This window comes from Anthonomus grandis, chromosome 14, assembly GCF_022605725.1.
Source record: "Anthonomus grandis grandis chromosome 14, icAntGran1.3, whole genome shotgun sequence".
Lineage (NCBI taxonomy): Eukaryota > Metazoa > Arthropoda > Insecta > Coleoptera > Curculionidae > Anthonomus > Anthonomus grandis.
Window position 1 is genome coordinate 2,159,651 of NC_065559.1, and position 17,551 is coordinate 2,177,201.

Here is a 17,551-nt window from a genome sequence, read left to right on the forward strand (position 1 = left end):
TTTTTTTTTAAACAAGCTTTAAATTCTTATAATTAATTATTTAATTAAAATAGATATGTATAAGATTAATTTTAAAAAAGTTAAAATAAAAACAATATACAATTTTTTACATTTAAAACAATGTTGATTTTGCAAAATAAATTATCGTAATTTAAAAAAAAATTATATTTTTATAATTAAATTTTTAACCAAATTCGTGGGCTTAAGGGGGATAATATTTATGCCCACTTTTAAAATTTTTTAGTGTCAAAAACTGATTAAGAAAAGTTCTGTTGAATTAAACAAGAAAATTTAAAATTAATGATTTATTACAAATTTGTATTTGACATAAAATTTTGCAAAAATTTGTTATTACAATCATTAAATAAAAGTAAACTTAAGCAGAGGAAAATGAGTAAAAATGCGTGGAAAAAATGTGAAGCTTAAGATTTTTTAAAAAATATATAAAGAATTAGAAAAAGAAAAACAAGATATGGAAAAGAATTTTTAAATTCGTCTTTTTAATTATATTTAACTGTATTTATATTGTTATTTTCCAAAAGTCAACAAAAGATTCGCATATCACTTAGTTATTATATTTCAGTTATTCGAGTAGTTGTAGTGAGTAAAAAAATTAATTCATATAAGTGGATGCATAATTTAATAGTACTCGATCCACATATTATTAATTTTCTTAATTTAGTAATGGATTAATAACATTTTTCTTAGTTAAAATTTCACCATTTTTAAGATATTTTAATAAATAGATAAATTTAGTTCAAGAAGAAACCTTATAATAGAGTGAAAGAAAAAATAACGAGGAAAAAATATAAATTGATATAAACAGGAGTTTTAAGTAGATGCATAATTTAATAGTACACGCTGCACATGTAATTTATTTAATAATATAATTATAAAATGATTTTTATTAATGTACTGTGAAGTGTTTGGATGGCTTTTTAAAGGCCTGATGATGCTCTAACTAGAGCGAAACACGTGTAGCCCGTTTAATTACATGTTGTGAGACCGTGACTTTGTGTTTTTATTTGTTTTTCGTTAATTTTGTATGTTGGTCTCTTAGAGAAGAATGGATGAGATTTTTAAATCATAATGGCATTTTGTCTGCAAATCAGTTTTGATTTCAAGCCGGTAAAGGAACTCATGATGCTGTTTTTAGCTTTTTGGACAGCGTCTATGTGTCCTTGAATTCTGGAGAGTCATCGGCAGCAGTGTTTTGTGATCTATCCAAAGCATTTGACTGTGTGAATCATGGAATACTGTTATCTAAGCTCGATAAATATGGTTTTAGGGGCGTAGCATTGCGATGGCTTGAGTCCTATCTATCAAATCGTACTCAGAAGGTTACAGTGTCTGGGCGTTTGTCCGCTTTTAGATCCCTAAAATGCGGCGTTCTCCAGGGTTCAGTGTTGGGACCACTGTTATTTATGTTGATGACTTGAGTTCATTGAAACTGCAAGGCAAGGTGGTTCAGTTTGCTAATGATACCACCATACTATGGAGCCATAAAAATTCTGATTATATTAAGACTTGCATCCTTGAAGACCTTCAGATTTTATCAGGGTGGTGTGCTTCCAACAGGCTCGTGTTTAATGTAAAGACGTCTATTATGGGGTTTAAGTGCGATGTTCAGGGTCTGATGTTTCACGAAAATTCCCTCTTGCAGAATAAAGAGTGCTGCAAGTTCCTAGGAATTACCATTGATAGTCGCCTTCGGTTTGAAAATCATATTTTACATTTAGCTGGGAAATTAACTTCTAGATGTTTTGCAGTGAGAATGGGAAAACAAGAGCTGCGAGGGGTGGTTGCATGTTCAGTGTACTTTTCACTTATTGATTCTCATATTCGGTATGGCTTGAATTTTTGGGGTTTAACCAATAAGGGGCTACTTAACATTGTCTTTGTTATTCAAAAAAAAGCAGTTAGATACCTGTGTTCTGCTAAGTTAAGAGATTCTTGCAAACCCCTCTTCATTTCTGAAAAAATCCTAACTCTTTTTTCACTATTTATCTTAGAAACAGCTGCTCTTATTCACAAAATTCCCAAACTACCCTCTGACACTGGCCATTTGACTTGTCGTGTAAATGATGTTCCCCTACCTATTCCTACGTCTTCCCTTACCAAAAACTCATTAATTTACATAAGTAAAAAAATTTACAATCATGTTCCTCTATGTGTTAGACATATATCGGATGTTAAGAAATTTAAGGGAGAATTGAAAACTCTTTTATTGGCTAAGGCATATTATAACCTGGATGACTTTTTTAATGATAGGTTTTAATCTTGGACATGTTGGAAAGTTTTTTTTTCTCCTTTTTTCTTCTCAAGTTTTGTCAACAAGTTTACCTTTATTAAATGTTTTATTTAGTTATCTTTAATTCAAGTATGTTCAAAAAGTTTTGTCTTCTTGTATTTAATTTTGTTCATTGTTTTGTCAATTTTTGAAATTGTATTTTTGTTTTGTTTTTTTTAGCTTGTAGGATGCTTGTACACAAGATTATTCTTACGTAATATAGCACATTTTCTTTTCTTCTTAAATCATAAAAACAAAATACAAAAAAAATTATTCTAAAAGATTTTGCGTAAATATATTAATAAAAATTGTGTATAAATCTAGCAAAAAATACAACAATTTAAATATTATTTTAATATTTTCTTAATAAAAATTTATATGAAATTATAGATTGCGATTCATGGTCCTAAGAGTTTCCACGCTTAACAATCAGTAAGATGTTAAATTTTTCCTGTTTATTTTATGCTATCCTTAAGAACAAAATAGGCAATAATATCTTAACATTCGCGTTTTTTTTGTGCTTAATTTTCTAGCATAAGATAATATACGTAACTAAGATAATGCCTATAGCATGCAAAATCCTTAACCATATAATCATTTAATCCTACTGAGACCTTTGACACCTATTTGATCCTTAGATATCCAATTTTAATCAAGCGGAAATATAATTAAAAAAATCTTGATTTCTCAAGGTTACTTATTCCCCAATATCCATTATTTCACTTATCTACGGCACTTATCTGAATATTTTTAAGGGTTTTAATAAATAATCCTCTATAGTAATTTCAACCTTAAAAACTTAAAATTTTTTTTAAATTGTTTTTTTCCAAAGGTTAAGTGGACAGAAAAATATTACTTTACAGCCTATATTTATTTAATATAATTTATGGGTAATAAAGCTTATTATTAACCTTAAAAATATCGCGTTTTTTCATAATTAAACTGGCTAATTATTAATTAATTTTATTACCTACTATTCAGAAAATGTCAGGTTTATTACTTACTAAATAACTGCCAATCATTTTAATTTTAGTTTCGTTTAATGAGCGTTAATTAGATATTAATTAACAATCGTAGGAATATTTTAAAAATGTGTTTAATTAAATTAGGTTAAATTGCGTAATACACGGTGATCTGGGGTATATAATATTATTATGAAAATGTAAATACGTTAATTATTCTCATAGTTTTTTACAATTTTATTAGTATTCTGTAGTTAAAGTTGATTCGTAGGGTTTCTTTAGGGTTCTACTTACGTTTGGTTTATTATTTTTATCTATAGTGTTTAGTTTTTAAGTAGTCCATCTTGTTCGAGAGCCTCAATTTAGGTTGTATTATTGTAAATCCCTATAGTTCTAATTTTCTAGAATTTGTATACTTGCTTGCTTTGACTGTCAGTATTCTCGTAAAATTATTGGTCTCTTTGGGCAAAACATTGAAGATAATTCTAAATATTTCGAAACTGTTTCATCGGGCTTCGTGACATTTCATTCAGTTTTAATTGTTTAGTCAGTTTTTACCTTGGCAACAATTAAACGTCAGTCAAGGCGAGTTAGGTTAGTGTTTTTGACGTTGACAATAAAAGTGTGTTCCCGAATTTCGTTACAATATGTTATATTAATATACGTACCTGGGATGTCCCATTAAATACAGGAAGAGCGTAAATATTTTTTTTTATTTTAATTTTACTTATAAATAAATTAATTAAACTCTAAATAGGAGTATTTAAAAAAAAATACAATTAAGTATTTATTTATTTATTTTTTTAAATTCAAAAGTGAATTATATTAAAAAAATATAACACATTATTTCCTTAATATAAAGACAATTAATTGAATTATTGGTTGACAAATAAATTTCTGCCAAACATGTGATGTCACAGTACGAAATTATCGAGCAATAATAATTATAAGGTCAATCCAATAAGGCCCATTAATGTGCGTGCATTACGTTTAATAAACGATAATTAATTAATGACTTAATTGAGTTACATTAATATTTTATTTAACAAATTGTAATAGTAAGACCAAAAATTTGCAGTGAATATCCAGTTCCGCCATGAATAGTACAAAAAATAATCACATTGTTATTAAATGATAATTCTAGCATATTTGCCAATCTACCATAAACTATCGCAATATAAATGGTTTATCTCTATTATATGACGGCATAAAAATTAAACAAAATTGCATTTCTTTGGCACATGAATTTTGGATGTATATTTTAAATTAAACTCATCAAACCTGTTGATCTTCAGGTCTTACCGTTTCGGTGTTATGATGTATTTCTTGGGTCAATGCCATAATGTTGAAGGTTTTCTTTTTTTAAATTATATAAAAATGTACAAAAATAACGCTACCAGCTATTTTAGGTCGATAAAAACTTTAGATAAGTAGATTTACGGTTCGACTTACTTTGGTTATGACAATAATGTGAATTGAACATTGCACTTTGATCCAATTAGTTACGTCACAAGGATTTCCATTGGTATAATTGAAATATTATTAAAAATTATTATGCATTGATAATTGAATGGTATTATAAATATGTATTGCTGGAGTGCAGTGGAACGTTGACGTTTCGGTTTTTTATTATAGGGCCATCATTATGACGCTTAGTCTTTAATTAGTACATGCATGAAATAGATTTTCATTAAATATCAACAAATTTATGAATAATTTTTTGTGTTTTTCTTATTTTTAATTTTGTTACTTTGACATCGATTTAAAACAAAATTAATGCATGTACGTATATTTTTTTAATTGCAATTAAAGAGACTTTTTAGCAAGATAAAAAAAAATTATGTTAATAATCAAAATCATTTATGACAAGATTTTCAAATTTTTAATTTACGTGTGAATTAGGTGGTTTCAGCAGCAATTAAAACGAGGACACTTTTATAAAATAGAAAATAATTTTAAAAAGCTTGGGATTAAATAAACACAATATTAATCAGGATTACAACATTTAAATTGAAGAGATAATTAAAAAATAAATAGACATTGTATGGCACTTTTCATTTCTTTTAGCCATAAAGGTATTTTTTTAAATAATTTTAATTTAATTCTTTAAATATTACATCTTATTTCTTCCAGACCCTAAAGTTAGTTGTTCAATAATTCCAGGCAAATGAATTCATTTTTCAAAATATTATATTCCAGGCGATTTTTAATTTTTTAGGCACTTGAAGTCGTTTCTCGGTAATAACAAGGAGAGTTAAAGCCATTTGTAATTTTTGAAGTCGTTTTTTAAAAATTTTAGCCAGCTGAAGTCATGTTTAGTTTTTTCCAAGCATTTAAAGTCATTCTTATTATTTCCAGATATCTTTCTTTACTTTTATCCAGGAAATTTAAAGTCGTTTCCTAATAAATCCAGAGATTTGTTCAGGCATTTAAAAGTAATTGCCTTGAACTTGCTTATATTTTATAAATAAACATAAAAGCATTAATTCAAATAAAACATAAATGTATGCATAAAAGGCAAAATTTTAAAAAATGTCTAAGTAAAAACGAGAAAAAAAATTATACATATAACAAATAAATAATGAACTTTTAGATTTTTTTATTGGTTTAAAAAAATATATTGGTTTTGACGCCATTTCTCATTTAGGGCATTTAAAGTCATCCTCATAAAGTTTCAGAGAGCCTACTTTAATATATCCAGACAATTCAAAGGCGTTTTCTATTAAATCCAGTCATTTTTTCAGGCAATTTAAGCAATTTTCAGAATATTGTATAATATGCTTATATTTTTAAAATATTAAGAGAATAAAATAAAATATAAATGTATGTAAAAAAAGGAAAAATTAAAAACACAAAGAAAAAGAGCAAAAAAAAATTACGTATTAAATATAAATAATAAACATTAGATTTTTTTTTATAAAAAAATACTTGATTGCATTTGAAGGCAGTTCATAATTTGGTAGTTGAATTAATTTTTTTTTCCAGGCATTTAAAGTAATTTTAAACATGTCAAATTTTATAAATTTGCTTATGGTTTTTATTTATCTATAAAAGAGTAAATTTAAAAAAATAACTACAGTCTTAGTCTATTAGTCCAGGCAGTTGAAGCCATTTCTTATTTTTAAAGTCATTTTTAATTCATTTTAAGCAGTTGAAGTCATTTTTACCAGGTACCGGCAATTTTTCTAGACATTTCAGGTCCAGGACGTTAAATTTAGAACAAGAATGAAATTAGGACAAAAATTAAAATAAAATATAAATTTATGTAAGGAGAAATGTGCAAAACAAAAATAAGTATTAAAATAAACATTTTAGGCCGTTGAAGCTGTTTTTAAATTGTTAAAGTCATTCCTATCCCATTTCTCATTTTTGAAGTCGTTTTTTATTATTGTAGACATTTGAAGTCATTTTTTCAAGCATTTAAAGTCGTGATCGTAAATTTCCTTATTACTTTATTTTATTCAGGCAATTTAAGGTTTTTTTTTTTTTATTAAATCCAGATGTTTTTTTTATGAATTTTAAAGTAATTTTTAGAATGCTAAAATTTTGAAGTTTCCTTTTTTATATCACTAATACATAATTAAATTCAATAAAAATTAAATTTATTAAAAACAAATAAAAATTTGAAATGTTGAAAAATATATATTTTTAAAAGGCTTTGAAGCCATTTTTCATTGGTCTTTTTAATTTTAATTAAGATAGTTAAACAGAAAAAAATATATAAAAATTATAGAAAAATGTATCAATAATTGGTCAATTAAAAAAATATGGTATTTTTTGACATATAAAATATGACAGATGAAACAAAATAAATGTACACACATTATTGAAAATATATTTTTTTAATACAAGAGCAAAGAACAAATAAATAACAAAAAATTTAATTAAAAAAACAACCATTATAATGGGAAAACTTTAAATTCAAGAATTAAAAAAATATTTTTTTTTTAGTTAAAAGCAAAAAGGTTTTCCAAAATAAGCAGACAATAAAATTTCAATATTATATATGGAATTAAAATATAAAATATATTAAAGAAAAATTGACCAAGGACAAGGAAATATAAAAAAGAATTATATTATATAGGCAGTTGAAGTAATTTCTTATTTTTCAAGTCATTTTCTATCAAATCCACCCATTTTCCTATAATTAAAGTCATTTTCAGGACGTTGAATATTTTTATTGTTAATACAAAATTAATTATTAAAAAAAATTTATTCAATAAAATGAAAAAAAAAGAATGAAGTTCCAATAAGAAAAAATTATTTGTTTAATGGTTGATACAGCAAAAAAAAATTTGTTTCAATGACTTGAACCAATTTCTCATTTATTTTGGGCATTTTAAATAGATACAACCTAAAAACGCCCTTATGATTGATATCTTGGGTCTCCTTTAAAGCCTCTATATTACCAATAAAAAGCAACTATACCCTCTAAATAATTTTAAAAAAAATGCTCACTTATACCAACCTTTTCCCTTAAACAAACTACCTTCCGTAGCGGTATAAGTAACCTTTTCAAACTTCACATCGACAGTAACCGCATTGGCCGGTTGCATATTAAACACCGTCGTCTCCTTTCTGCCTAACAAAGAATTACTCTCCCCATCCTTATCCACCACTAAATCACTATTAACCATTTTACTATCACCGTTTGCACTGTGTACCTGTATCGGTACACGTCCATTCTTATGCGGCTGATTCGTGCCACTGGACGCTTCTAACAGTACCGCTTCCATTTTTTTGGTACTATACTAAACTGTTTAATAAAAAACCCGATTACTACTAAGAACTTTTCTAAGCGAGCATTTATTAGTAGTAGTACGCCTCGAGGATGGTCCACAAGAACAGCACAAAAGGAATCTAATGAAAGATGAATAGGCGCGGAACGAGTACCGCTACTAAAGCGCGTTATCTCCTCAGCTGGTCAATTTATATATATATATATATATATATATATACAAGTTTGCATTGTTTTTACGATTGGACCCTGATATATACATACATACATACACTCTTGCTTGGTTTTGGACTACTTGCCTGAGGAGTTTTCGCCTCGTAACATGTTTAATTAACGTAAATTTATTACGGTAATATTCAGATTCTCTTTTAAAAAAGAGCAGTCAGGACCCTTATATATATTTATCCAGCTGATGACGCCCTATCTGTAGACTACATGTCAATGATTTTAACGAATTGATGACCATTTACCGCTAAAAATTCAATTTTTATATCTACGCCCTCTGGTGATGTTTCAACGTAGCTGAAACTTGATATGCACTCTCTGTAATCAGTGACAGCTGACGTATTAATATTTAAAAAAGAGCAGATAAATCATTCAATATTCCTTACGGGCACTATGCTATAATTTAAAATTGATCTTAAGAATAGTTGATTGTATTTAGCGCTAAACAGTTTAAATTTGTGTACACCCTCTAGTGATGGTTCAACAGAACTTAAACTTCGTCTTTCGTGCATGTAGACTTCATGGTCAGTGACAATTGACAAGTGACATTTATACGTATTTCCGTTTCCGGTAAATTTAATTTCAAATTGAAAGAAGTCGGCCATATTCTCAAAGAGACCTTGATATAACCATATCAAAAGAGAACAATACAAAATCTCGGTTTCAAAAAATGTTAATTATACGTAAAGTAAATTATAAAAAATATTGCAAACGAAACCGATTAATTACAATAAAGTTAAACGAATAAGTAAATTTTAGAAAGGTTGCAAATATTGTAATTTAATTTCAATATTCCTTACAGGAGATTCACAGTATGCTGTAATGAAAAATCGGTCCCAGGAATATTGAATTGTATTTAGCGCCAAAAATTCAAATTTGTACGCCCTCTAGTGATGTTTCAACATAACTTAAACCTAATTTTTCCTGCATTTACAATCTCCATGGTAAGTGAAATTTATAATATATGTGTTTCCGTTTCCTGGAAGTTTAATTTCAATATTCCTTGCAAGCAACTAACACTATACTGTAATTTAAAATGGATCCGAAGAATAGTGGATTGTATTTAGCGCCAAACAGTTTAAACTTGTTTAAACGCCCTCTAGTGATGGTTCAACAGAACTTTAACTTAATTTCTTCTGCATATACGCTCTCCATAGTAAATGACATTTACATATGTGTTTCCGTTTCCTGAAAGTTTAATTTAAATATTTTTTACAGGCAACTAACACTATACTGTAATTTAAAATTGATACCAAAAATAATGAATTGTATTTACCGCCAAATTGTTCAAATTTCTATACGCCCTCTAGTGATATTTCAACATAACTTAAACTTCATCTCTCGAGCATGTAGACTTCATGGTCAGTGACAATTGACAAGTGACATTTATACGTGTTTCCTTTCGTCCATATTTTCAAAGAGACCTTGATATAACCATATCAAAAAAGAACAACAGAAAATCTCGGTCTTAAAAAATTTTTATTAATTAATTATACGTAAAGTGGTGACACGTGTTTCGCTCCTAAGAGCATCATCAGACCTAAAAAATAATGCAAACGAAACCGGTTAGTTACAATATAGACTTTAAAGTTAAACGAATAAGTACACCTTAAAAAGGTTAAAAATTTAATTTCAATATTCCTTACAGGAGATTGGCAGTATGCTGTAACAAAAAATCTGTCCCAGGAATATTGAATTGTATTTAGCGCCAAAAATTCAAATTTGTACGCCCTCTAGTAATGTTTCAACATAACTTAAACCTCATTTTTCCTGCATATACAACCTCCATGGTAAGTGACATTTACATATGTTTCCACTTCCTGGAAGTTTAATTTCAATATACGTTACAGGCGACTAACACTATGCTGTAATTTAAAATTGATTCCCAAGAACATTGAATTGCAATTACCGCTAAACAGTTCAAACCTGTATACGCCCTCTAGTGACAATGATGTTTCATGGTCCGTGACAACAGACAGCCAACATTTATATGTGTTTACGTTAAGTTTAATTTTAATATTCCTTACAGGCGACTAGGATAATTATGCTGTAATTTAAAAGTGATTCCAAGAACAGTGGATTGTATTTCCCGCCAAAAATTCAAATTCGTATACGCCCTCTAGTGGTGTTTCAATATAACTAAAGCTTCATTTCTCCCGTATCTACACTTCATGAGGGTATAAACATTAGTGATGTTCCCTTTATGTTCTTCATTTTATTTTTGTTCCTTGTCTTGCTCCTTTATTATTTTCTGCTGGTTTTTCTCTTTCACTCTCTTTGCCTCTTTGTGTTAATTCAATTCAATTTGAATTCTTTTGTCATTTATTTCTTTTTTAATGTTTTATTTAATTTTAAAGCCTGATAAATAAGGAATTCGAAGTCGTTGAGGAATAGCTTCAATTGCCTAAAATTAGGAAAAAATTAGTTTATATACCTGAAAACAGTGAAAAATTGAATGGCTTTAAATGTCTGAAAAAACGACCTAAAATGCCTGAAAAAAAAAATGAAAAATTGATCTGACCATCTTAATAAAGATACGACTTCAAATGCCTGGAAAAAATGGAGAAATGGCTTCAAATGACTAACAGAAATCAGAAATGGCTTCAATTATCTGAGATTAGTAATAACCTCGTTTTAAATCTCTGGATAGAAATCCGAAAGAAATAACAAATAAACTTTTTGCTCACTTTATGTTCTTTATTTTTAATTTTTCTCCTTGTCGTGCTTCTCTATTATTTTCTTTTTTCTTCTTATCTTTTCGCTTTATTTTTCATGTAATTTTTTTCAAATTTTTATATTTCTTTCCACATTAATTCCAGGCATTTGAAGTCGTGCCTTTATTAATTGCAGGCAGTTGAAGCTATTTTTCAGACATTCGAAGCCGTTTGATTTAATCAATTCCGGGCACTCGTTTTTTAATCATTTTATGGTCCCAGAATGCTCTTTCCAGGCAGTCCAAACTTCTTATTTCTTCCAGGCATTAAAGTCTTATTAATTTTCTAGTATATGTTTCATCCAGAAATTAAGTGAATCGCTTTCCAAATATAACGACTAGCAGAATTAATTTAATATTTCTTCCAAGTCAATGTAGTATTTTTTTTTTATTTGTTTAGGGCAATAAGCACTATATTTCTTATCCAGGCATTTTAAATGAACTTGCTATTAATTCCAGACAATTAAAGCCACTTTTCATGAGGTATTTGAAGTCGCATCATTACTAGTTTCGAGCATTTGAAGTAATTTTTAATTTCTTATAGGCATTCAAGGTAGTTTTATGGTAATTCTAGGCAGTTGAAGCAATTTGTCATTTTTTACAGGTATTTGAAGTCGTCCTTGATATTTACATCTTTCTCCTTAAATTCATGCTGGCATTCGAAGTATATGTTTTTTAATAATTCCAGGCATTTACTATTCCTTGAAGGAATTTGTCGCACAAGTCGTGTCTTTATCTAGGTAGTTAAAAGAAAATTCTCTTTTTTCTTTCGGGTATTTGAGGTCATATTTGCAATTTAAATAACTTGAAGCCATAACATTTCTCAAGTTTTTAGACCTCCGAAGTCTTTTTTCTTAACTATTGCCACAATTTCTTAATTTTAAGATTTTTGACATTGCTAATTTCTTTTAATTAATTTAATCATTCGAAGTCATTTTCTCGCTTTTTTTTAATTAATTTTAGACACTTCAATTAAATACTCTTTTTTCAGTAATTCGAAGTTGTTTTTTAATTAATTTCAGACATTTAAAGCAATTAAATTTCTCACTGTATTTAAAGCAATTTTAATTCTAGATAGTTTAAGTAATTTCTCATTGTTTTTAAGCATTCGAAGTCGTTTTTCAGACATTTAAAGTCATTAAATTTTTCACTGTTTCCAGGCAATTTTTTTCTTAATTCTTGGCAACTAAAGTCACATCTCATTACACTCAGAAGTCGTTGTTGTATAGGACCCATACAGAAGTATACAGGGTGTGTAAATCCTTTTGAAATATTATTCTCAAATTTTATAATTTATTTAGTAAAAAATGTATTTTAAAATATTTAAATTCAATACTTTTCAACTAGTCTTGATAATGAAATAATGTGCTTAGTTAAGTGTACGTTGACTTAATGGAGAGTCTAATGTATTGGTAAACTTGATGAGGAGTTCCTGAGGAGTTAATGAGGATTCCAATTACTATCTACGTCTACGCTCCTTAATTACGATAGCACCCTAATAGTCTCCATAAATATTTTAAAATAAAAAAATCCATGATTCAGAGATCATTGTTCAATTTTAGCAAATCGTCATCGATCCCTATCTCTTAAATGATAAAATAAATAATTTATTATAACCTGGTTGTTATCATTGGCATTGTCTTAATAAAATTATCAAAATTTACGATGTATATAACCGTATATAAATAGACTATAATAATTCTTATATATATACGATTCTTATATATATACGGTTGCATATATAAGGAAAATTGTAACGACCTTTTTGGTAAAGAAACTCGTTCGCTTTCATATGAAACTAAAATGAATTAAATCGGTTAAAGATTTTTTAAAATATTGAGATTTTTGCAAAGCCTTTTTCAGTATCGGGATTTTTTCAAGCCATGGCAAAACGACTGAATAACTCCGAAACGGTTGCATATACAAGGAAAATTGTAAGGACCTTTTTGGTAAAGAAACTCATTGGCTTTCATATGAAACTAAAATGAATAAAATTGGTTGAGGATTTTTCAAAATATTGGGATTTTTCTGAAGCCTTTGACAGTATCAGGCTTTTTTCAAGCCATGGCAAAACGACTGAATAACTCTGAAACGGTTGCATATATAAGGAAAATTGTAAGGAGCTTTTTGGTAAAGAAACTCATTGGCTTTCATATGAAACTAAAATGAATAAAATTGGTTGAGGATTTTTCAAAATATTGGGATTTTTCTGAAGCCTTTGACAGTATCATGATTTTTTCAAGCCATGGCAAAATGACTGAATAACTCTGAAACGGTTGCATGTATAAGAAAAATTGTAAGGACTTTTTTGGTAAAGAAAGTCATTGGCTTTCATATGAAACTAAAATGAATAAAATCGGTTGAGGATTTTTCAAAATATTGGGATTTTTCTGAAGCCTTTGACAGTATCATGATTTTTTCAAGCCATGGCAAAACGACTGAATAACTCTGAAACGGTTGCATATACAAGGAAAATTGTAAGGACCTTTTTGGTAAAAAAACTCGTTGGCTTTCATATGAAACTAAAATGAATTAAATCGGTTCAAGATTTTTTAAAATATTGAGATTTTTGTAAAGCCTTTGACAGTATCATAATTTTTTCAAGCCATGGCAAAACGACTGAATAACTCTGAAACGGTTGCATATACAAGGAAAATTGTAAGCATCTTTTTGGTAAAGAAACTCATTGGCTTTCATATGAAACTAAAATGAATAAAATCGGTTGAGGATTTTTCAAAATATTGAGATTTTTCTGAAGCCTTTGACAGTATCATGATTTTTTCAAGCCATGGCAAAACGACTGAATAACTCTGAAACGGTTGCATATACAAGGAAAATTGTAAGGACCTTTTTGGTAAAGAAACTCATTGGCTTTCATATGAAACTAAAATGAATAAAATCGGTTGAGAATTTTTTTAAATATTGGGATTTTGCTGAAGCCTTTGACAGTATCATGATTTTTTCAAGCCATGGCAAAACGACTGAATAACTCTGAAACGGTTGCATATACAAGGAAAATTGTAAGGACCTTTTTGGTAAAGAAACTCATTGGCTTTCATATGAAACTAAAATGAATAAAATCGGTTGAGAATTTTTTTAAATATTGGGATTTTGCTGAAGCCTTTGACAGTATCATGATTTTTTCAAGCCATGGCAAAACGACTGAATAACTCTGAAACGGTTGCATATACAAGGAAAATTGTAAGGACCTTTTTGGTAAAGAAACTCATTGGCTTTCATATGAAACTAAAATGAATAAAATTGGTTGAGGATTTTTTTCAAAATATTGGGATTTTTCTGAAGCCTTTAACAGTATCATGATTTTTTCAAGCCATGGCAAAACGACTGAATAACTCTGAAACGGTTGCATATACAAGGAAAATTGTAAGGACCTTTTTGGTAAAGAAACTCATTGGCTTTCATATGAAACTAAAATGAATAAAATCGGTTGAGAATTTTTTTTAATATTGGGATTGTTCTGAAGCCTTTGACAGTATCATGATTTTTTCAAGCCATGGCAAAACGACTGAATAACTCTGAAATGGTTGCATATACAAGGAAAAATTGTAAGGACCTTTTTGGTAAAGAAACTCATTGGCTTTCATATGAAACTAAAATGAATAAAGTCAGTTGAGGATTTTTTTAAATATTGGGATTTTTCCGAAGCCTTTGACAGTATCAGGCTTTTTTCAAGCCATGGCAAAACGACTGAATAACTCCGAAATGGTTGCATATACAAGGAAAATTGTAAGGACCTTTTTGGTAAAGAAACTCATTGGCTTTCATATGAAACTAAAATGAATAAAATCGGTTGAGGATTTTTTTAAATATTGGGATTTTTCTGAAGCCTTTGACAGTATCATGATTTTTTCAAGCCATGGCAAAACGACTGAATAACTCTGAAACGGTTGCATATACAAGGAAAATTGTAAGGACCTTTTTGGTAAAGAAACTCATTGGCTTTCATATGAAACTAAAATGAATAAAATCGGTTGAGGATTTTTTTAAATATTGGGATTTTTCTGAAGCCTTTGACAGTATCATGATTTTTTCAAGCCATGGCAAAACGACTGAATAACTCTGAAACGGTTGCATATACAAGGAAAATTGTAAGGACCTTTTTGGTAAAGAAACTCATTGGCTTTCATATGAAACTAAAATGAATAAAATTGGTTGAGGATTTTTTTCAAAATATTGGGATTTTTCTGAAGCCTTTAACAGTATCATGATTTTTTCAAGCCATGGCAAAACGACTGAATAACTCTGAAACGGTTGCATATACAAGGAAAATTGTAAGGACCTTTTTGGTAAAGAAACTCATTGGCTTTCATATGAAACTAAAATGAATAAAATCGGTTGAGAATTTTTTTTAATATTGGGATTGTTCTGAAGCCTTTGACAGTATCATGATTTTTTCAAGCCATGGCAAATCGACTGAATAACTCTGAAATGGTTGCATATACAAGGAAAAATTGTAAGGACCTTTTTGGTAAAGAAACTCATTGGCTTTCATATGAAACTAAAATGAATAAAGTCAGTTGAGGATTTTTTTAAATATTGGGATTTTTCCGAAGCCTTTGACAGTATCAGGCTTTTTTCAAGCCATGGCAAAACGACTGAATAACTCCGAAATGGTTGCATATACAAGGAAAATTGTAAGGACCTTTTTGGTAAAGAAACTCATTGGCTTTCATATGAAACTAAAATGAATAAAATCGGTTGAGGATTTTTTTAAATATTGGGATTTTTCTGAAGCCTTTGACAGTATCATGATTTTTTCAAGCCATGGCAAAACGACTGAATAACTCTGAAACGGTTGCATATACAAGGAAAATTGTAAGGACCTTTTTGGTAAAGAAACTCATTGGCTTTCATATGAAACTAAAATGAATAAAATCGGTTGAGGATTTTTCAAAATATTGGGATTTTTGTAAAGCCTTTGACAGTATCACGTCTTTTTCAATCCGTGACAAAATAATTGAGTTAACCATTTTCAGAACTCGTTTTTTCACTTTTGCTTAATTTTAAAATAATCTAAATAAAACCGTAATTGTTTACTTAATTTTTTAAATTATTTATTAAAAGTTTATGAAGCCGCTATTTAATTATAGGGGCTCAAAATATGTGATATACATTGAAAACATTAAACAATTAAACATGACCTTACTTTAACACATTAAATTTGAGGTGTAGTAACTCCAAGACCAGCGGTTTTCTTTTAAAACAAACTTGACCTTGGACATGACCTTGACTTACATCTGTCAATTTTATGGAAAAAAGGATACATTATTAAAAATCAATTAATCCCTATCCTTTTTTATCCAGATCCCCGATCATCTGAAAAAGGTGGTGGCCGATTTAAATTTGGCGGCAATCAAGGACTCGACCAATCAAATAAACGTGGTGTTGCCGCCCGCGCAATCGAAGGCCGAAGAGGTTTTGGCCTCGATCGGGGGGCCGTTTTTGCCGCCCCCGAGCCGCCCAACGCGAACGTCATGGCCGACAACTTAAGTCCAGAGATGCAGGAACTGTTGAAGAGTTTTGGTATGTATGCAAAATTTTTTATGGTCTTTCGCTCATATTATGATAAAATGGGTCTAAAAATATTAAAACAACAAAACTACTCTCTAAAATCACTTTATTAAAAATGCTTAAATACAGTTTTCAATAATTTACTTATATTAAATGTCACATAAGAAACTGTTGATAAGGAAGATTAGTCATACATTCCACTTCCAAAATGGACTCAGTACAGTAAAAAAAAAAAACTGTACTTCACCTTAAGACTAGAATATCACACCTAAAAAATATATCATTTGTATCTTTAAATTTAATAATTCAGGAATATAACCCTGCCTAAAGTATATTTTGGTGAAAATTATAGAAAGTAAATATACAGGGTATCTCAGGCATGATATGTAGGCGACCTCCTGAATTTGATAAAAATTATTGATAAAAAACTGATTTTTTCCCAAAAAGGTCACTTGACAACCTTACTTATATTACAATTGAATAAATTTCTCGGACATTTAAAGTCGTTGTCTATTAATAAAGGATGAAGAAAAGCTAATGTACGGTCAACATACCTATTTGCGACATTATTCTTCAGTGGCGTTCGGCTGCTGATATTTAGCATTTAAAATATAAACTTTGTTCCCAGAATGTCATCTTTTTTTACTTGGACTTGGTACTTTGGTCTGACAATGTACAAAAAAATACTGGGTAATTCTTAGGAAATAAAACATTATTTTCCGACTGAAAGTGTATCTATTAAGCAATTTCACAAAAATAATTTACTTATGGTCATTAAAACATGGTATACACATTGGTTGTTGACATTGCTGACAAATAGTGTTCACCTTTTTAGCATTTTTTCGGGCATAGGCTGAATTATGCTGTCTTGACATATTTGTATAACAGACTTTACATCTCTTTCTAGTCTTGTCTTTGGGACTCTCTAGAAGTTGATGGGCGAGCAGCTATTGGCATATCCAAATTATCAGTAGATTCTACCAGGGCCGAAGCAATAGATTCTCTAAATCGGGTTATATTCATTTTTTTGTTATTTACCTTGTTAAATACATGTAAGGCATTTACAACTGTCGTAGCAGTTATTAGATGAA

At 29.0% G+C, this 17,551-nt stretch overlaps 1 protein-coding gene across 1 annotated transcript in view; it reads right to left on the reverse strand.

The window, feature by feature from the left end:
* The window catches only part of LOC126744690 (ATP-binding cassette subfamily G member 4), a 32,477-nt gene extending 24,306 nt beyond the window's left edge, over positions 1-8,171 (reverse strand). The window contains exon 1 of the mRNA XM_050452203.1: positions 7,721-8,171. Within this exon, the coding sequence (XP_050308160.1) occupies positions 7,721-7,988 (268 nt within the window). The 5' untranslated portion in view covers positions 7,989-8,171. The remainder of the gene's footprint in view (positions 1-7,720) is intronic.
* Positions 8,172-17,551: the final 9,380 nt, after the last annotated feature.